At 52.2% G+C, this 13,975-nt stretch overlaps 6 protein-coding genes and 1 non-coding gene across 7 annotated transcripts; 3 read left to right on the plus strand and 4 right to left on the minus strand.

The window, feature by feature from the left end:
• Positions 1 to 65: 65 nt before the first annotated feature.
• LTS14_008597 lies at positions 66 to 168 on the plus strand. Its single transcript has one exon. It is a non-coding gene; the product is annotated as a tRNA-Phe (tRNA).
• Positions 169 to 836: 668 nt separating this feature from the next.
• Positions 837 to 1,798, plus strand: LTS14_008598 (uncharacterized protein; the record flags this gene model as incomplete). The annotated part of the gene is made up of 5 exons (XM_064841285.1): positions 837 to 944; positions 1,001 to 1,230; positions 1,286 to 1,401; positions 1,453 to 1,643; positions 1,709 to 1,798. 5 exons carry the CDS (start codon positions 837 to 839, stop codon positions 1,796 to 1,798), a joined length of 735 nt encoding a protein of 244 aa, XP_064691149.1.
• A 41-nt stretch (positions 1,799 to 1,839) lies between these two features.
• ACO2 (aconitate hydratase) lies at positions 1,840 to 4,318 on the minus strand (the record flags this gene model as incomplete). Its single annotated transcript, XM_064841286.1, has 2 exons — positions 1,840 to 2,856; positions 2,906 to 4,318. The coding sequence occupies 2 exons, from the start codon at positions 4,316 to 4,318 to the stop codon at positions 1,840 to 1,842; spliced, it is 2,430 nt and encodes an 809-aa protein (XP_064691150.1).
• Positions 4,319 to 5,200: 882 nt separating this feature from the next.
• On the minus strand, positions 5,201 to 7,351 carry LTS14_008600 (uncharacterized protein; the record flags this gene model as incomplete). Its single annotated transcript, XM_064841287.1, has 1 exon — positions 5,201 to 7,351. The coding sequence occupies one exon, from the start codon at positions 7,349 to 7,351 to the stop codon at positions 5,201 to 5,203; it is 2,151 nt and encodes a 716-aa protein (XP_064691151.1).
• A 480-nt stretch (positions 7,352 to 7,831) lies between these two features.
• LTS14_008601 (uncharacterized protein) lies at positions 7,832 to 8,912 on the plus strand (the record flags this gene model as incomplete). Its single annotated transcript, XM_064841288.1, has 2 exons — positions 7,832 to 8,855; positions 8,899 to 8,912. The coding sequence occupies 2 exons, from the start codon at positions 7,832 to 7,834 to the stop codon at positions 8,910 to 8,912; spliced, it is 1,038 nt and encodes a 345-aa protein (XP_064691152.1).
• Positions 8,913 to 9,112: 200 nt separating this feature from the next.
• LTS14_008602 (uncharacterized protein) lies at positions 9,113 to 10,246 on the minus strand (the record flags this gene model as incomplete). Its single annotated transcript, XM_064841289.1, has 1 exon — positions 9,113 to 10,246. One exon carries the CDS (start codon positions 10,244 to 10,246, stop codon positions 9,113 to 9,115), a length of 1,134 nt encoding a protein of 377 aa, XP_064691153.1.
• A 327-nt stretch (positions 10,247 to 10,573) lies between these two features.
• On the minus strand, positions 10,574 to 13,750 carry MLH3 (DNA mismatch repair protein; the record flags this gene model as incomplete). Its single annotated transcript, XM_064841290.1, has 1 exon — positions 10,574 to 13,750. The coding sequence occupies one exon, from the start codon at positions 13,748 to 13,750 to the stop codon at positions 10,574 to 10,576; it is 3,177 nt and encodes a 1,058-aa protein (XP_064691154.1).
• Between the last annotated feature and the right edge of the window lie 225 nt (positions 13,751 to 13,975).

A 13,975-nucleotide genomic window follows, 5' to 3' on the forward strand; every position in this document is an offset into this window, starting at 1 on the left:
GCGGTATATCCTCGGCTGAAAGCCATGAGGTATATTAACAGTAAGATATCCGGATTTCACATCTTGCAGCTTTAGCTCACTTGGGAGAGCGCCAGACTGAAGTTCACTTCGGTTTCAAGCCATCTGTGCGGTATCTGGAGGTACTGTGTTCGATCCACAGAAGCTGCAACTTCCCTTTTTGGACGATAGCGTCCTTTCTGGCATGCTGGAGGTGAATGGTGCAGTATTATCGTTTATTTTGCTCGAACCACCACGGAAAGTGCTCGGTGAAGTTAGGGCGATTTCTTGGCGTCGGCAGCTCGGCGAAATGTTTTGCCGGGATTTCCACGCGCGCTAACGTAACATCGAGTCGTACTCGGATCACCCTGGGACGACCAAAATGTTGACCAGGACGTGCCTGCGACACAGGCAGTCATGATTTTCTATGTGGACAGATAGAAGATTATCCCCACCCCTCTTGACGTGATCGTCCTTGTTTCAATATCTTCCGAGCGTTCTCATGAGGTACCGGTGACGTACTTCCAATCGGGCGTCGTGGTCGCCCATCGTTAACGTTATTACCGACTCGAAACAATGGCACATGTTAATGAGTGCATGTGCTCCCTTAAATACTGCTCAATCGATATTCAATGATCGATCTTGGACGATTGGATGACATAGTTCAGACTTCGCATTTCTTGACTTCATCGTGGTTGCATCGACGTCCTCTTGATGAACTTATGACAGGCAAGAGGCGGTAGCATCTCAGCCAACAGAACAGCCCAGCGATTCTACATTTCGTCCTTGGAAAAACTCTGCTCAAATTCATCTTCTCGGGCTCACGCCATCTGACCATCATGGCACTGACGAACCCGTTGCCTGAAGAGGCTACGCAATTGTTCAAAGACATCGAACAACACTTCCCAACGAGCACATCAGGTGAAGAGCGATGGTACATTCTCGCGGTATGAAAATCATACGACCTCAACATAATTATCGTTGCCTAACATGTCCGTTACAGATCTCAGCAATAGCCGGTGGTGGCCATCCAGGCTTTGCCAAAGAACTCTACCTTTACCTCATCTCAAAGCCACAGTACCAGACTCCCGACCAAAGACAAGCACTCATGCGCCGACTACGAGAAGCTCTCGTCAAACTTGTCTCAGTCGTCGGCGTACCAAAGCCACTTGAAGCTGTGTTCAGTATGGGTGATGTGGAGCGAGAGGACGATAAGGACTACTCGTTTTCAAGGTATATGATCGTAGACTCTTGGATTGATACTAATGGTAAGCTCACATGCCCGCAGAGAGCACTGGCAATCTGGCGAAGCAAATCGACAACGCGGTCGAGACTGGCTAGCACAAATCTACCGCCACAACGACAACAAGACCGCTGAAATGATGGCGGCGCACAAAGATTTACGTAAGTGATGCCATACGCCTCCTTCATATGGCTACAAAACTGATTGCTCAGGCTGGCTATCGGTTGAGATAACATACGGTCTATACCTCTCCGACCACACAATCCTCGACGGCATCGACACAGAGCTTGTCGTCCTCTCCGGCATCATGATACAGAACCTCAGCCGTGAGACTGGTTGGCATCTGCGTGGTACACGGAGAATTGGCGTTAGCTATGACGATGTCGAGTTGATCCAGCAATGCGTATGTCCGTCGGCAATGGTGTATACACGACTGCATGAGTCCATGTTGATGCTGATGTTTTGTAGATCGAAAAAGTGGCTACGTTCTGCGGCCTACAGCTCACAAGAGTTCCACGTGTGAAGGACATCGAGCATGAAGTTGACGAAAAGGCTTGATGTGATGCTACACAATGTGTCTAAATGGTGCTTACTATTCCTCATGCACTCCTGCCCTTCTGTGCAAGTAGGTTGAGCGCACTACCAGCAAGGATGAACGCACACTGATCATTCGACAAGTTGGACTTGACAGGCACACTGAATTCATCATTCGTCTTGTGCTTCTTCACAATCAAATTGACGGTGCCGTTACCGCCATTCTGCAAGACGTCATGCAGACCTTCCGTGCTGACCTGATCGCAACCTGACATCTTATCGTAGTCTGCTTCGTTCGCGAAGGTAAGAGGCACCACCCCCTGCTTCTTCAGATTCGTCTCATGAATTCGAGCGAACGACTTGGCCAACACGACGCGGCCGCCAAGGTAACGTGGTTGTAGAGCTGCATGCTCACGTGCCGAGCCTTCACCATAATTGTGCTCAGCAACGACGATCCATGGCTGAGAAGATTCCTTCCATCTGGTCGCAAGTTCTGGGATAGTATGCGTCGAGCCATCTATATCAGTGACATTATTTACAGCACCAGTATCCGCACTGATAGCACCGATCAAAGTGTTCTCCGAGATGTTGGGTAGATGTCCTTTGTACTTCAGCCACGGTCCAGCAGCAGAGATCGTGTCCGTCGTGCATTGGCCCTTGACCTTGACTAGCACTTTCATGCCAGTGAGCTCGCCTTGCGGGAATGGCTGAAATGGCTCGAGGACGGCTAGACGATCGGACTTGGGGTCGATGGCAATCTCGACTGAGGCATCGGGAGTCGGTGGCGTTGGCTGAAAGAGTGGGTTACCGACAGCAAAGCCGGCGCTTGGCAGGTCGATCCCATGTGGTGGCTGGAATCGGAAGTCTTGTCCATTAGGAAGTGGTATGCTGTCAGTGAGAGGGTTGAAGTCTGTCCTCCCGGAGTACGACATGGCGGTCACAAGTTCTGGAGATGCGAGAAAGTTCATGGTCTTCCTGTTGCCGTCATTGCGGCCAGGGAAATTGCGATTGTAGCTGGTGAAAATGGCGTTGGCTTGGCCGTTGTTGAGGCCGTCAGTCCTACTCCACTGGCCGATGCAGGGCTGAGGACATGTCAGTACTAATTAAAGGAAGAGAAGCATCCTTACTTACACCGCATGCATTTGCGAGCACCATGCCTCCAGCATCCTCGAAAGTCTGCATAGTACCATCACGATCTACGGTTGCTCGAATCTGCTCGCTTCCGGGAGTGATGAAGAAGTCAGCTTGCGGCTTCAGTCCCGCATCTGACGCTTGCTTAACCAGAGACTCGCATCGAGTCATGTCAGCGTACGAGCTATTCGTACAAGATCCGATGAGTCCAGCGCCAAAGGTCTCCGGCCATGAGTTGGCCTTCACCACATCCTTGAACCTGGAAAGAGGCGTACTAAGATCGGGCGTGAAAGGTCCGTTTATATGTGGCTCGAGCTTGCTGAGGTCAATCACCACCTCGTCATCGTACTCGGCCCTGCTATCAGCAGTCAAAAGATTATGTGGACCTTGAGATGCTGCAATGGCAGCCGCTTGCTCGGCTATCGATCCACGGTGCGTCGAGTACAGATAAGGGTTGTGCGAAGAAGGTGTATATGGGAAGATCGAAGTCGTGGCACCAATTTCTGCGCCCATGTTACAAATCGTAGCCATGCCTGTACAGCTCAAGCTCTCTACGCCTGGACCAGTATACTCGATGATGTAGCCCGTACCTCCTCTTACAGTGAGCTTGCCAGCAAGGCTCAATATCACATCTTTAGGCGAAGCCCATCCACTCAGCTTGCCTTCCAGTCGCACCCCTCGCACCTTTGGTGCTTTGAGCTCCCATGGTGCGTCCACAAGCGCATCTACAGCGTCTGCACCTCCGACTCCAATCGCAACCGCTCCAAGTCCACCAGCATTGGGCGTGTGACTGTCCGTCCCGAGCATCATCAGGCCAGGTGCAGCATAGTTCTCCAGGACTGCCTGATGAATAATACCTGCACCTGGAGGCCAGAACTCAATGCCATACTTCTTCGCTGCACTCTCCAAGAAATCGTACACCTCCTTATTGCCAGTGATGCTGTTCGGCAGATCAGTGTCGGCACCCTTCTCGCCAACAATCATGTGATCGCAATGTATACTAGCAGGCACCGCGGTAGAAGCCAAACCACAACTCATGAATTGCAACAACGCCATCTGCGCGCTAGCATCCTGCATGGCCACGCGATCTGGCTTGAGCTTGAGTGTGGCTCTACCTCGAATGTCTGCGCCATTGCTTGTTCCTTCCAGGAGGGACTCCTCTGGGTTGTCAAGGTGAGAGAACAAGATCTTCTCCGCAAGGGTGAGAGATCGAGTCGGCAGTATTCGGCGAACATGTTGTAGCCGTTCCAGCAGCTTCGCATAAGGAGGTGTGCGAGCTTCGACATTGCTCGCTACAGCTGGCGACGCATCAGTGGCGGTCGCGAGGGTTCGTCGTTGGAGCACAAGCCGTCGGAGACTTCCAGGAAGTGCTAGAAAAGAGTCCGCCGCTGCTGGGCATCTCGCGGCGAGCATTGTGCCTTTTCAATGGCACGGCAGACGCGTGCTGTGGTGAAGAAAGCAGCAGTAATAATTTCTCCTATGAGAAGCTGCCGATTTCGGCTGACTGAGCTTCGAGCGGGATAGTGTGGGGTGCGCTTGCCATTTTGACAAAATTCGGGGGTCAATTTCGGAAGTTGCGCTGGAGACGTGAATGCTTCTCGGATTCATGAAGTATTTGCCATCCCACGTTGCCATCTCACTTCGCCGGACGTATTCACAGGCATTGCTAGCAACCTAATGGAGTGCGCCGCTCAACACAAACGACCAGATCTCTCATAGCGTCGGTATAAGACGATACGATCGATGACTGCGAAGAAAAGTCAACTTATCTTTGGGCATGTTACAGCGATTCATGGGCCGTATCGCCCACTGGACAGAAACCACGGTAGAGCAGCTCGTTCTTTCGCGCCATTGTAAATTAGTCTAATAACGATTTTGCTATACCATATTCTATGTCAGAGATTCCACATGCTATACAAGATTACTCCATAAACCTAGTGAGCATCAATCGATGACGCTGAACTCAGTGCTACCAATCGGATATTGTTGTGCTGATAATAAAGGAGATATTAATTGATCGAGGTCTTGATCGATGTCAGAGCGGTCGCATGGATGAGACACTCATGGGTATCAGTCAGCAGTCCAGTTCCATTATCGTAAGATAAGCACACTGGACACGTACGCGGCAGAGCGCTAGATCAATGGCAGAAAGATGAGAGTGTATTTCTGGAAACTTTGGTAATCCATGTCAAGACCAGAAAGCCGCCCGTGATATGACTATGATACGCCTGGAGGGCACAGAGCTGGCGTGGCAAGTAGATTTCAGTGTCCTTGGAACGAGTCGCAATGCTTGACTTAGACCAGGACGATGTCTTCGAGGGATGTGCTGCCATTAATAGCCTCACCATGCATCACGGCGTGAATGTAGCATTCGCCGATCAACCTCCAACGATTATCACTGATCCATCTGACGACAAAGGGAACAGGGCATCCAGGGACAACATACGCGACGTCACCTTCTTTCGCATAGCTTGGAACCAAACCGAAAACATTCCCTTTCAGCCAACATAGGCGACGATTGTATAATGCGTTCTTGAAAGCAATCTGCAGGCTTTTAAAGAAGCGGCCAGTCTGGCGTTGTAACAGATGATGCAGTGAGAAACGACCACGATGGCCTTCGGGTAATAGCTGGCGTGCCGTGTATGTTTGACCGGGGATCGAGGGACTCGTGCCGGTGGACTCATCGCAGAGAAGGCTGAGGATCTCGATGTACTCCTTTGGAAAGACAGCGCCCATACCTCTTGGGTCGCCTTCGGTGCCAGCCACGAGAGTGGAGCAGAATGTCAAGAACAAGCCGCCATACTTATCTAGTACAGTTGCTCCGCGCGCAGCAAAAAGAACACCGTCGCGTAGGCCGCCGTTGTTCTCCAGAGGCTTTTCGATGGTCAGACTCCCATTTGTACAGACGGATGACAGCTCTTCGATTACTCCAATCTGCAACGCTTGCATACTCAGGTGCATCCTTCCTCGATCAAAGCGGAAGACTTCAAGGTCTGTGGTTCGGCCGGCATCAAATCTAGCATAGCAGGAGGTTGCATAGCCCAACGATGAAGTCTGACGAGGTAACGACCAATCTGGTGCCCACGAAGGTAGCGAATCAGCTTCCGGGTCATGGTCGACACAGCTCAGGACTTTGGAGACCAGATGGTATGTCTGCATCTTTGCCATCCGGACCTTACTCGTCGCCACTTCTGTCATGCCCTCGGTGATCAAGGAGATCGCGACCTCGCAGTATAGGTCTGTACAACGTTTTGTGTATAGTGGCAGAATGTCGGAATTGCAAACCCCAAGGAGGGCATAGATCTTGTCGACCGGAAGACCTACTGCAGCATACCGAGTAGCTACGAGCCAGCTGAGCATGTATTTAGACGCCCCGTGAGCGTCGTAATAAGACTTCTCGGAGGCGACGTCGACAACTATGTCAACACCTGAGGCTCGTAAGCGCTCTGCATGTGTGGCCTTGGCTGGCATCTGGATCAGCCCAAAGGGCGCCACGCCAGAACAGTACCTCGAGAATAGGTCCCACGAGACTGTGTCGCGTCCGGTCATGATGTAGATGTTTCGAGATAAGATGATCTCTTGTATCACCCACGTCCTTTGGAACCAGGGATGTTCGAGCAACCTTAGCAGACTGCTGAATCCGTGCTGATATTTCGAATCGTATCGTAATTCATCTAGCTTGTCGTCAAGCAGTTCCTCCACGCCGTACGTCGCCTCGTACAGGCCTTTGAGGACGGTGAATGCCTCAATCCCAGATTCTTGTCCGAGCCACACTATCGTATTGCGCGCTCGGCGATAGATCGAGCCCATCAGCTTCACTTGTGCTTCTTTGTCAGCTCGGTCGGTCTGATCAATACAAATTTGGTCCAGCCAGAGCGTGACTGGGCGATCGGCCAGCCTGACGTGGCGCAAGAGCACATCGACAGTCTCGGTGACCTGTATGCTAGTCCCGTCCATGGTCAAAGGGTGAGTGAAGTCTGACGAGCCCCACGCATAACTCACAGCTGTGTATGGGATTTTCATACCTCTGTCCAACGATAGGCCGAACGCAGCCCGGTGTCCATACGTCCACGACCCGCCTGCACCAGAGGGTATATCGTCGAAGCTGAATTCGATGTTGATGTGCTCGAGATGTCCACTCAGTGGCTCATCGAACGCGCCTGGGCATAGTCGAACGACTCTTATCTCGGCAGGTCCTGTAGCGCGATATGGTGCATTGATATGATCAGCTACGATATGACTAGCACTGTCCGAGTGTGACTTCTGCGCTGCGATGAACTCGTGTAGCTGCTGAGTGTACTCCTTGGATGGCTCTACCATTCCGAAGTAGCTTACGTTCAAGTGTTCGTCTTGGCTGCATGGGACAAAGGGTTGTCTCGAGTACAACTCCTTACCGGGCTCGGTGAATATAGAGTCCACATCCCAGGCATAGGCATCCTTGGCCATCCTGGAGCCTGGAGTTCGGTATGAACAGCACTGCTCACCATGGTCTGATCGTTCTGAATGTCAGATCGAACGACGATGCTTGGAATGCGTGTTCAGCGAACCGAGATGCTTCTATCATCAGAGACTGTGCAACCCTGAGAGTTCATCGAGCGGACCGTACGAGACAGATCATCAACGGCATGCTGGTTTGGAGAAGAAGAAGGGAAAGAGTGCCTTGGGTGTCGTTTACCAAAAAGGCCTGATCCTTGGACATCATGGACGCGGGATGTGGAGACAGCTTGGGGATACGAGGCTGTAGGATTCGTCCCGCGACGTCTCATCACCCGGCACATCAAACAAATGACTACTCCAGCCTCGAGGCGGTCATGGCTGTGCTGAACGAGCGAACGACGATCCATCTCGCATTCGTGATGCGACCAGAAGTACAAGTTCTGAATTCGCGCAGGCCATATTCTCCTTAATACCCCAAACAAACTCACGATGTTCGCTACTACTACTCTGTTCACCACAAATCTCCTGCTTGGGTTGGCTGCAGCCTTTCCATCTGCAATTCTACATAGTCGTCAGGATGCCGCCAAGGCACCATCTCTGTCCGGACCAGAGATTTCCATGAGCGCCAATGGCAACGGCGCATATCCACGAGCAACGATCCTTCAAGACGGCAGCGTTCTAGGAGTCTACACAGGTTCCGATGGCACGAACAACATCCTAACCCTCGTCAGCTCGACCGATAGCGGCTCATCGTGGCACGAGATAGGTACAGCAGCCTCTCGGCCGACCATCTCGAGCGACCTCGACAACGCCTATCCTCTCCAGCTGGCCTCTGGTAGAATTCTGCTCGCCTATCGCAACCATGACAGGAACACTGATAGCCTGTCGGATTATACGTACTTCCGTATCACACTTTCGTACTCGGACGACAATGGTATGTCCTGGCTCTATCTGTCCGAGCCGGTGTCGTACGCTGGTAGCCAGTATCATGGTGCTTGGGAGCCATATCTGCGTCTATCTGCCAACGGTACAGTACAGATGTACTGGAGCCAGGAGAATAGCCAGATCGATCAGGATCTTCTCATGCTGTCATCATACGATGGTGGTAAGACGTGGGCCAACCAGATCACGGTCGCGGGCATAGACATACAGTCTCGCGACACCATGATCGGAGTGGCTCCAGCAAGCGACGGCACCTTGATTGGAATCTTCGAGAGCGACGACACGGTCAACACCAACTTATTCACTGTCCACAGTGTCACCTCAACTGACGATGGCTTCTCGTGGTCGAACCGACAGCTTGTATATACTCCCAACGGCACACGAACAAATGCCGGCGCACCACAAGTTGTCAATGTTGGAGGCACACTTGTCGCCAGCTTCATGACTGATGAAGACACTCAAGCACAGCACTGGGCTGACGATGCAGCGTCGAAGCTCTTGACGAGTGAGGATGGTGGTGCGACGTGGAGTAACAAGCTAGAAGTGTTTCCTCCATCATCGTACTGGCCAGGTGTGCTGACGTTAGATGATTCGTGCCTGTTGTATATGTCCAGCTACAACGGTGTAAAAAGTCAGGTCGTCGAGCTAGTCTAAACATTTAGATGTTGAGACTTGAAGGCCGTGGCTGAGACAGGATAGGCAGGAAGGAAACGTAAAAGCTGGTGTGATATTGACACATGTCTTGACCTCTTCCTCGAATACTATGGCATCTTGAGGCACCTGTGCGCCCTTGAAAATCGACCACGCTATCACATCCCACAATCATCGTCATCGAAACTCCTCAATCACAAGCCATCTTAATCTCGAACACTTCTTCTCCTCCTCCACCGCACCCTCAAACCCCCTGCCCCGAAACTGCTCCTCTCGTGACCTAGCCAGATCCTTAGCCTCTCTACCTATTCGGTAATACAAATGCTTTCGAGCAAGCTTATCCACAGACTTCACATCATCGCCTGAAGCCGGGACATCGTACCCCAAAGGCGCCACATATGGTTCTAGAGCATTTAAGCGTCGTGTGCATATGCTGTCGGTCAAAGTCTGCTCGGTCAAAGGAGCCAAACTAGGTTTACCTGGTGGAAGCCGAATGACTCTCGTACCAAGGTCGTCATCTTTGACCATTGACAATCGAAGTCCGCGAGGTGCAAAGTACTGTGACACTGCTTCTGAGATGTACAATCGAGCACGAGTACTAGATTTCCCGGAGCCTGTCCCTGATAGGGCACTGATGCCACGACCTGCGAGTGGTATGAGTGGGATGGGTACGAAGCTGATTCCGGCGCCAAGCATCTTCAGTCCCTGTGCTGCAGCGTTCAGCGCTTGAGCGATAGAAAGCCCGTCTAAGAAGCTCAGGAATTCGGTCATGGGTATATCGTGAGCGGCAAGAACATCGCTATAGCAGCGCTGAAACGGCACGCTCTCGCCCACTGGTGGTACATCGAGCTGCGGGATGATGACCGGACGATCGAGCCGTGGCATCTTCTCCAATGGTATGCGTGATGATCGTGGAACCCATCGGAGCAAATGGCCAACTGCGGAGCGGTCTTCTGGTCGAGGCATTGGTCTCGCTGTAGTCGAATCTGGCTCCAGTGGCGAGGCGAGATCGTTCGAGCTACTGGTGCTGAGACTACGGTCGCGAGCTTCGTATGGCGGCGGTAGACTCGATGTAGGCGAAGGTGCATCCATGGCATTGACGCCAGACTTGATATCATCTTGCTTCTCCATCTCGACTGGTATCGGTGCGTTCTCCTCTCGAGACAGAGTCTGCCAGCTGCTGACGACTTCCTTGTCGGCCTCGTGAGTGGGCTGTATGAGGCCAGTCCGTCTACCTTGCTCGAGGACTATGGGCGGATTCTCGACTCCAGATAGAGTCTCCAGTGAGACGACTTGTTTGTCTGTGTCCATTCTATCGGTTCGGTTGGAGAATGCAGAGTACTTGTATCACCTTGAACAGCCAAGAAGTGCCAATGTCTCTCTGTCTCCAGGAACTATATCGGTGCTGAAATAGAGTCGTGTAAATATACCTTGACATTGGGATTGCGCCACGGCTGCTCATACATATTAATACTTGCGCCTACATTTTAGCTCAATGAGATACAAGAAGAGCATCACGCATTCGGCAGAAACCAGCTAGATGGCTCCATCTAAGTGGATGTACTTATGATTGTCGATGCACTCAGCCCCGAATGCAGCGCAGAGCATGCCAAGAACGGACATCGAATGCGCGGTTAGTCATCGCAATGCCTGTTCATTTCGCGCTACAGATTTACATCGCCATTGCTCGAATGCCTTGGTAAATGTGTCGCTGCCTTCGCTTTGCAAATTTCGCAAGGTACTACCCTCGCACACAAAGCCTTCTTCGCCCGCATCTGCCGCACTGCCTACCATTTCAATCAAGGGCACCATACTCACTCGGCCATGCGCGCACATGAACGGGAAAACACAGGTGCTCAGGTCATGCAGTAGCTTCTCGCAGTCCTCAATGCTCAGCATATCGTTGAACATAATAGCTGAGCGGCATGCTCGCGAGTTCAGCATGTCGATGATGCCCTTCGGACAGCTCCCAACGCGGCGCAGCCATGCGTGATTCTCAGCATTGTCGTTGACCTGGAGTGTACGTTTCGTTGAAGTGCCACTTTCCCAGACTTCAGATCGGAGAAGCTCGATCAAGAGATGAGGGAAGAGCACACATCGCTCGGCCATCCCTGGTGGCAAGGTCGTGACGCTCAGAAGATGTTGCTCTGATTTCTGTGCTCGTAGTCCTTCCTCGTCAATATTGCTAGCCAAGACCTTGAGATCGTACAACACGCCCCATTTTGCAAATCGACCGGCATGCTGTCGAAAAAGCTCATGCTCCTTTCCAGAGACCTGAAATCGCTGCGGCTTCTCGAGCAATACGGTCGGCACAGCTGACTTGCATCCAAGATTGGAGACAAACGCAGCAGCAGGTGAACTGGGGTCGATTGCTTGACACAATGCAGCGAAAAGGCCTTCCAATACGACCCTCTCCGAAGCTGCGTGCTGATCAACCAGCACCAGAGTCCTTCGCCCATCACCAGCTTCAGAGGACGGCATGGCGCAAAGAATGAACTTCGCATCGACTTGCTCGATCACTCTCACACTAGCCAATGCTTTCTTTGAGAGTTGACTACTCAATTTCACACCAGCTTCCACGAAGTACTGCGTCATTGTGTGATGAGTACATCGCTGGCCCTCGATATCCGCAAGGTCTAAGCCAGGTCCGTCGAACGACGCAACAGGGATACGTTCTGCATCCTGACGAACGAAGACCGGATTATCCCATTGCTGTAGGAAGCCAGGCAGCCATTGCTCGCTTCTTGATTCGACGGCTGTTTTGGGCCGTCGTGCGAGACTAATAACGTTGCCTGCCGCAGTTCTGGATGTATTGATGGCTGCCTTCGATCTGGCCATATCCTCGTCTTGGGTGTTCTGCCTCGGGCCAGCTTTCAGTGGCAGAACCACGCCTGTACGTGAATTGATATGGTATACTTGTTTCGTCGAAGGGTCCAGCCAATTTACAATCGAGTCGCTCGCTTGTGCTTCGGGCTGGCTGTCTGCAGAAGTCAATCTTGACGGCGCCATGTAATTTGCCTCATCGTAGGCCGCAATGAGCGCCGAGTCGTCCACGCTGCCATAGTCATCGCTGTCTATACGCACGGTCGGGAAGTCCTGCTTCGAGCCTGAATCTATCGATGGAGAAGCTGGTGTAAGCATCGCCGAGACTTTGGAACCAAGTGTCGCTATACCCTTTGAGCTCAATACACCTTTACCGAACGAGGGCAGGACGAAAGGATGACTTTCGCTATCAGCCCGTAGGATGTTAGGCTTCGCCTTCGCGAGGCTCTTCGAACCAATACATGCTTTCCTGGACTCTGGTCTGCCGCTTTTGATGCGGCTTAGGCTGCTGAAATAATTGCTTGGTTTCTTCATGCTACCGTCAAATGGGACTAGAGAGGATACTTCTGGGTATCCTCCAGTGCACACCCGCTTCGACGTAGTAAGGCTCTCCATAGTAGCCGCGCGCTTGACTGATGGCGTGGCCAAGGTGCTATTAAGCCGTCGAAAGAGACCATCGGCGGTGGACGATCGTCGAGGAGAACTCGAATGACTTGCAGGTCCAGTCTGATCATCGATCCGGTTACGACGCAGCTTACGAGGCCGGAAATGGTGGGCATCAAGCCAGTGTGTTGCCGTGGCTCGGAGTAGATCAGCCATCGCCTTCAATTCCTTATTGCTCACGTTATCCCGAGTAGCTCTCGCAGTAGGATTTTCAAACTTGAACTGCAGGACAAAGATCGGCCACCGATCCACACCTTTCCGTCCATGCAGCTGCTTTTGTGTATAGCCATCGTTCTTGAATCTCCGATCACGCGCCCGCTTGTCCTTCTCTGCCTCATCGACCTCAGGCTTATCAACAGCTCCAAAGCTGCTGTTCGCGAAGACATGATTGATGCTCTCGTACAACTCGTTGTGGCCGTCTGTAGGGATTAGAGGATGTATACCAAGACTGATGAACTGACCTTGCCGCGTTGGAGCGGGGTCGAGACAGATGAAGCCCTTAATCGATAGTGTCAGCGTTGATGCTGTGACCGGGTCGAAGCGATAACGTGATTCCATAGAGACGAGTCCAGCTTGAAACAGGAGAGGTAACCGATCACGTAGCTCATGCTTCCTTACTCTCCCGTCCCGACTGTTTAGTGAAGCTTTGGTGAGCATGCCACCGCTGGCAGAGAGACCACTGGACAGCACGACAGATTTTCTGTCGTGAAGATCTTTGAGCCGCACAGTACAAGGCCCATGCCATGCAAGCAGAAGCGCCGTGATGCCTTTCTTGAGCTCGTGCCGCAGCCTCTCGTCCTCCACGCCCGCTTCATTGGCGAGTGCACGCTGCTTGACTCGCACAGGCATATTGCCGAAAAGATCTCGGACTATAACGCGCGTGCCTGAGGTCGCGCTGAGCTCGTCTTGAAGCGGACCAGGCACATGGCGAGAGATGACTCTACCAGCATGCAGGACCAAAGTCGCATGAGTCGGACAGTCCTGGCGTTTGGAAGTGACACTCAGTAGACACAGCGCAGCAAGCGAGGCGAGGTAGATCCCAGCTGTACCATGGACCTCTCTACTCGAAAGCCCTTCGGCACGTTTTGAGGTGTGATACATCCTGCCAAGCCCGCCAGTCAATAGGAACTCGTCGGAAAAGATTCCTGTGCCATTGTCTTCGATCGTGCAGTCGGCACGACGGAAATCAAGGCTGATTTCGACCTTGGTTGCACCAGCGTCAAAGCTGTTCTCCAGCAAGGCCAGGACGACACCTTGCAAGGTGGTGATGGTCTTGGACGAGTGTATCTGAGCCGCAGCCGCCTCGGATAGTGGTGAGATGCGAGACATGGCGGGCCAGCGATGATCTGTTCAACCTTTTGATCTTCAGGGTGGCATCCTGGTGCTGAGGTGGCGGCGAGACCTGTAGGCTGTGATGTCATTCATCTGATCGACTGCTTGTAGATGCCACCACCTCGCTGATGTGTCCAAGTTGATCAAAGTTCTTGCTCTAGCGGCTTCCTTATGTACAGAGTCCGATTTCGAGGATGTGAGGATGCTTGAGCTTGAGTTTAG

The sequence above is a fragment of the Recurvomyces mirabilis genome (assembly GCF_035927965.1).
Source record: "Recurvomyces mirabilis strain CCFEE 5264 chromosome Unknown scaffold_26, whole genome shotgun sequence".
NCBI lineage: Eukaryota > Fungi > Ascomycota > Dothideomycetes > Mycosphaerellales > Teratosphaeriaceae > Recurvomyces > Recurvomyces mirabilis.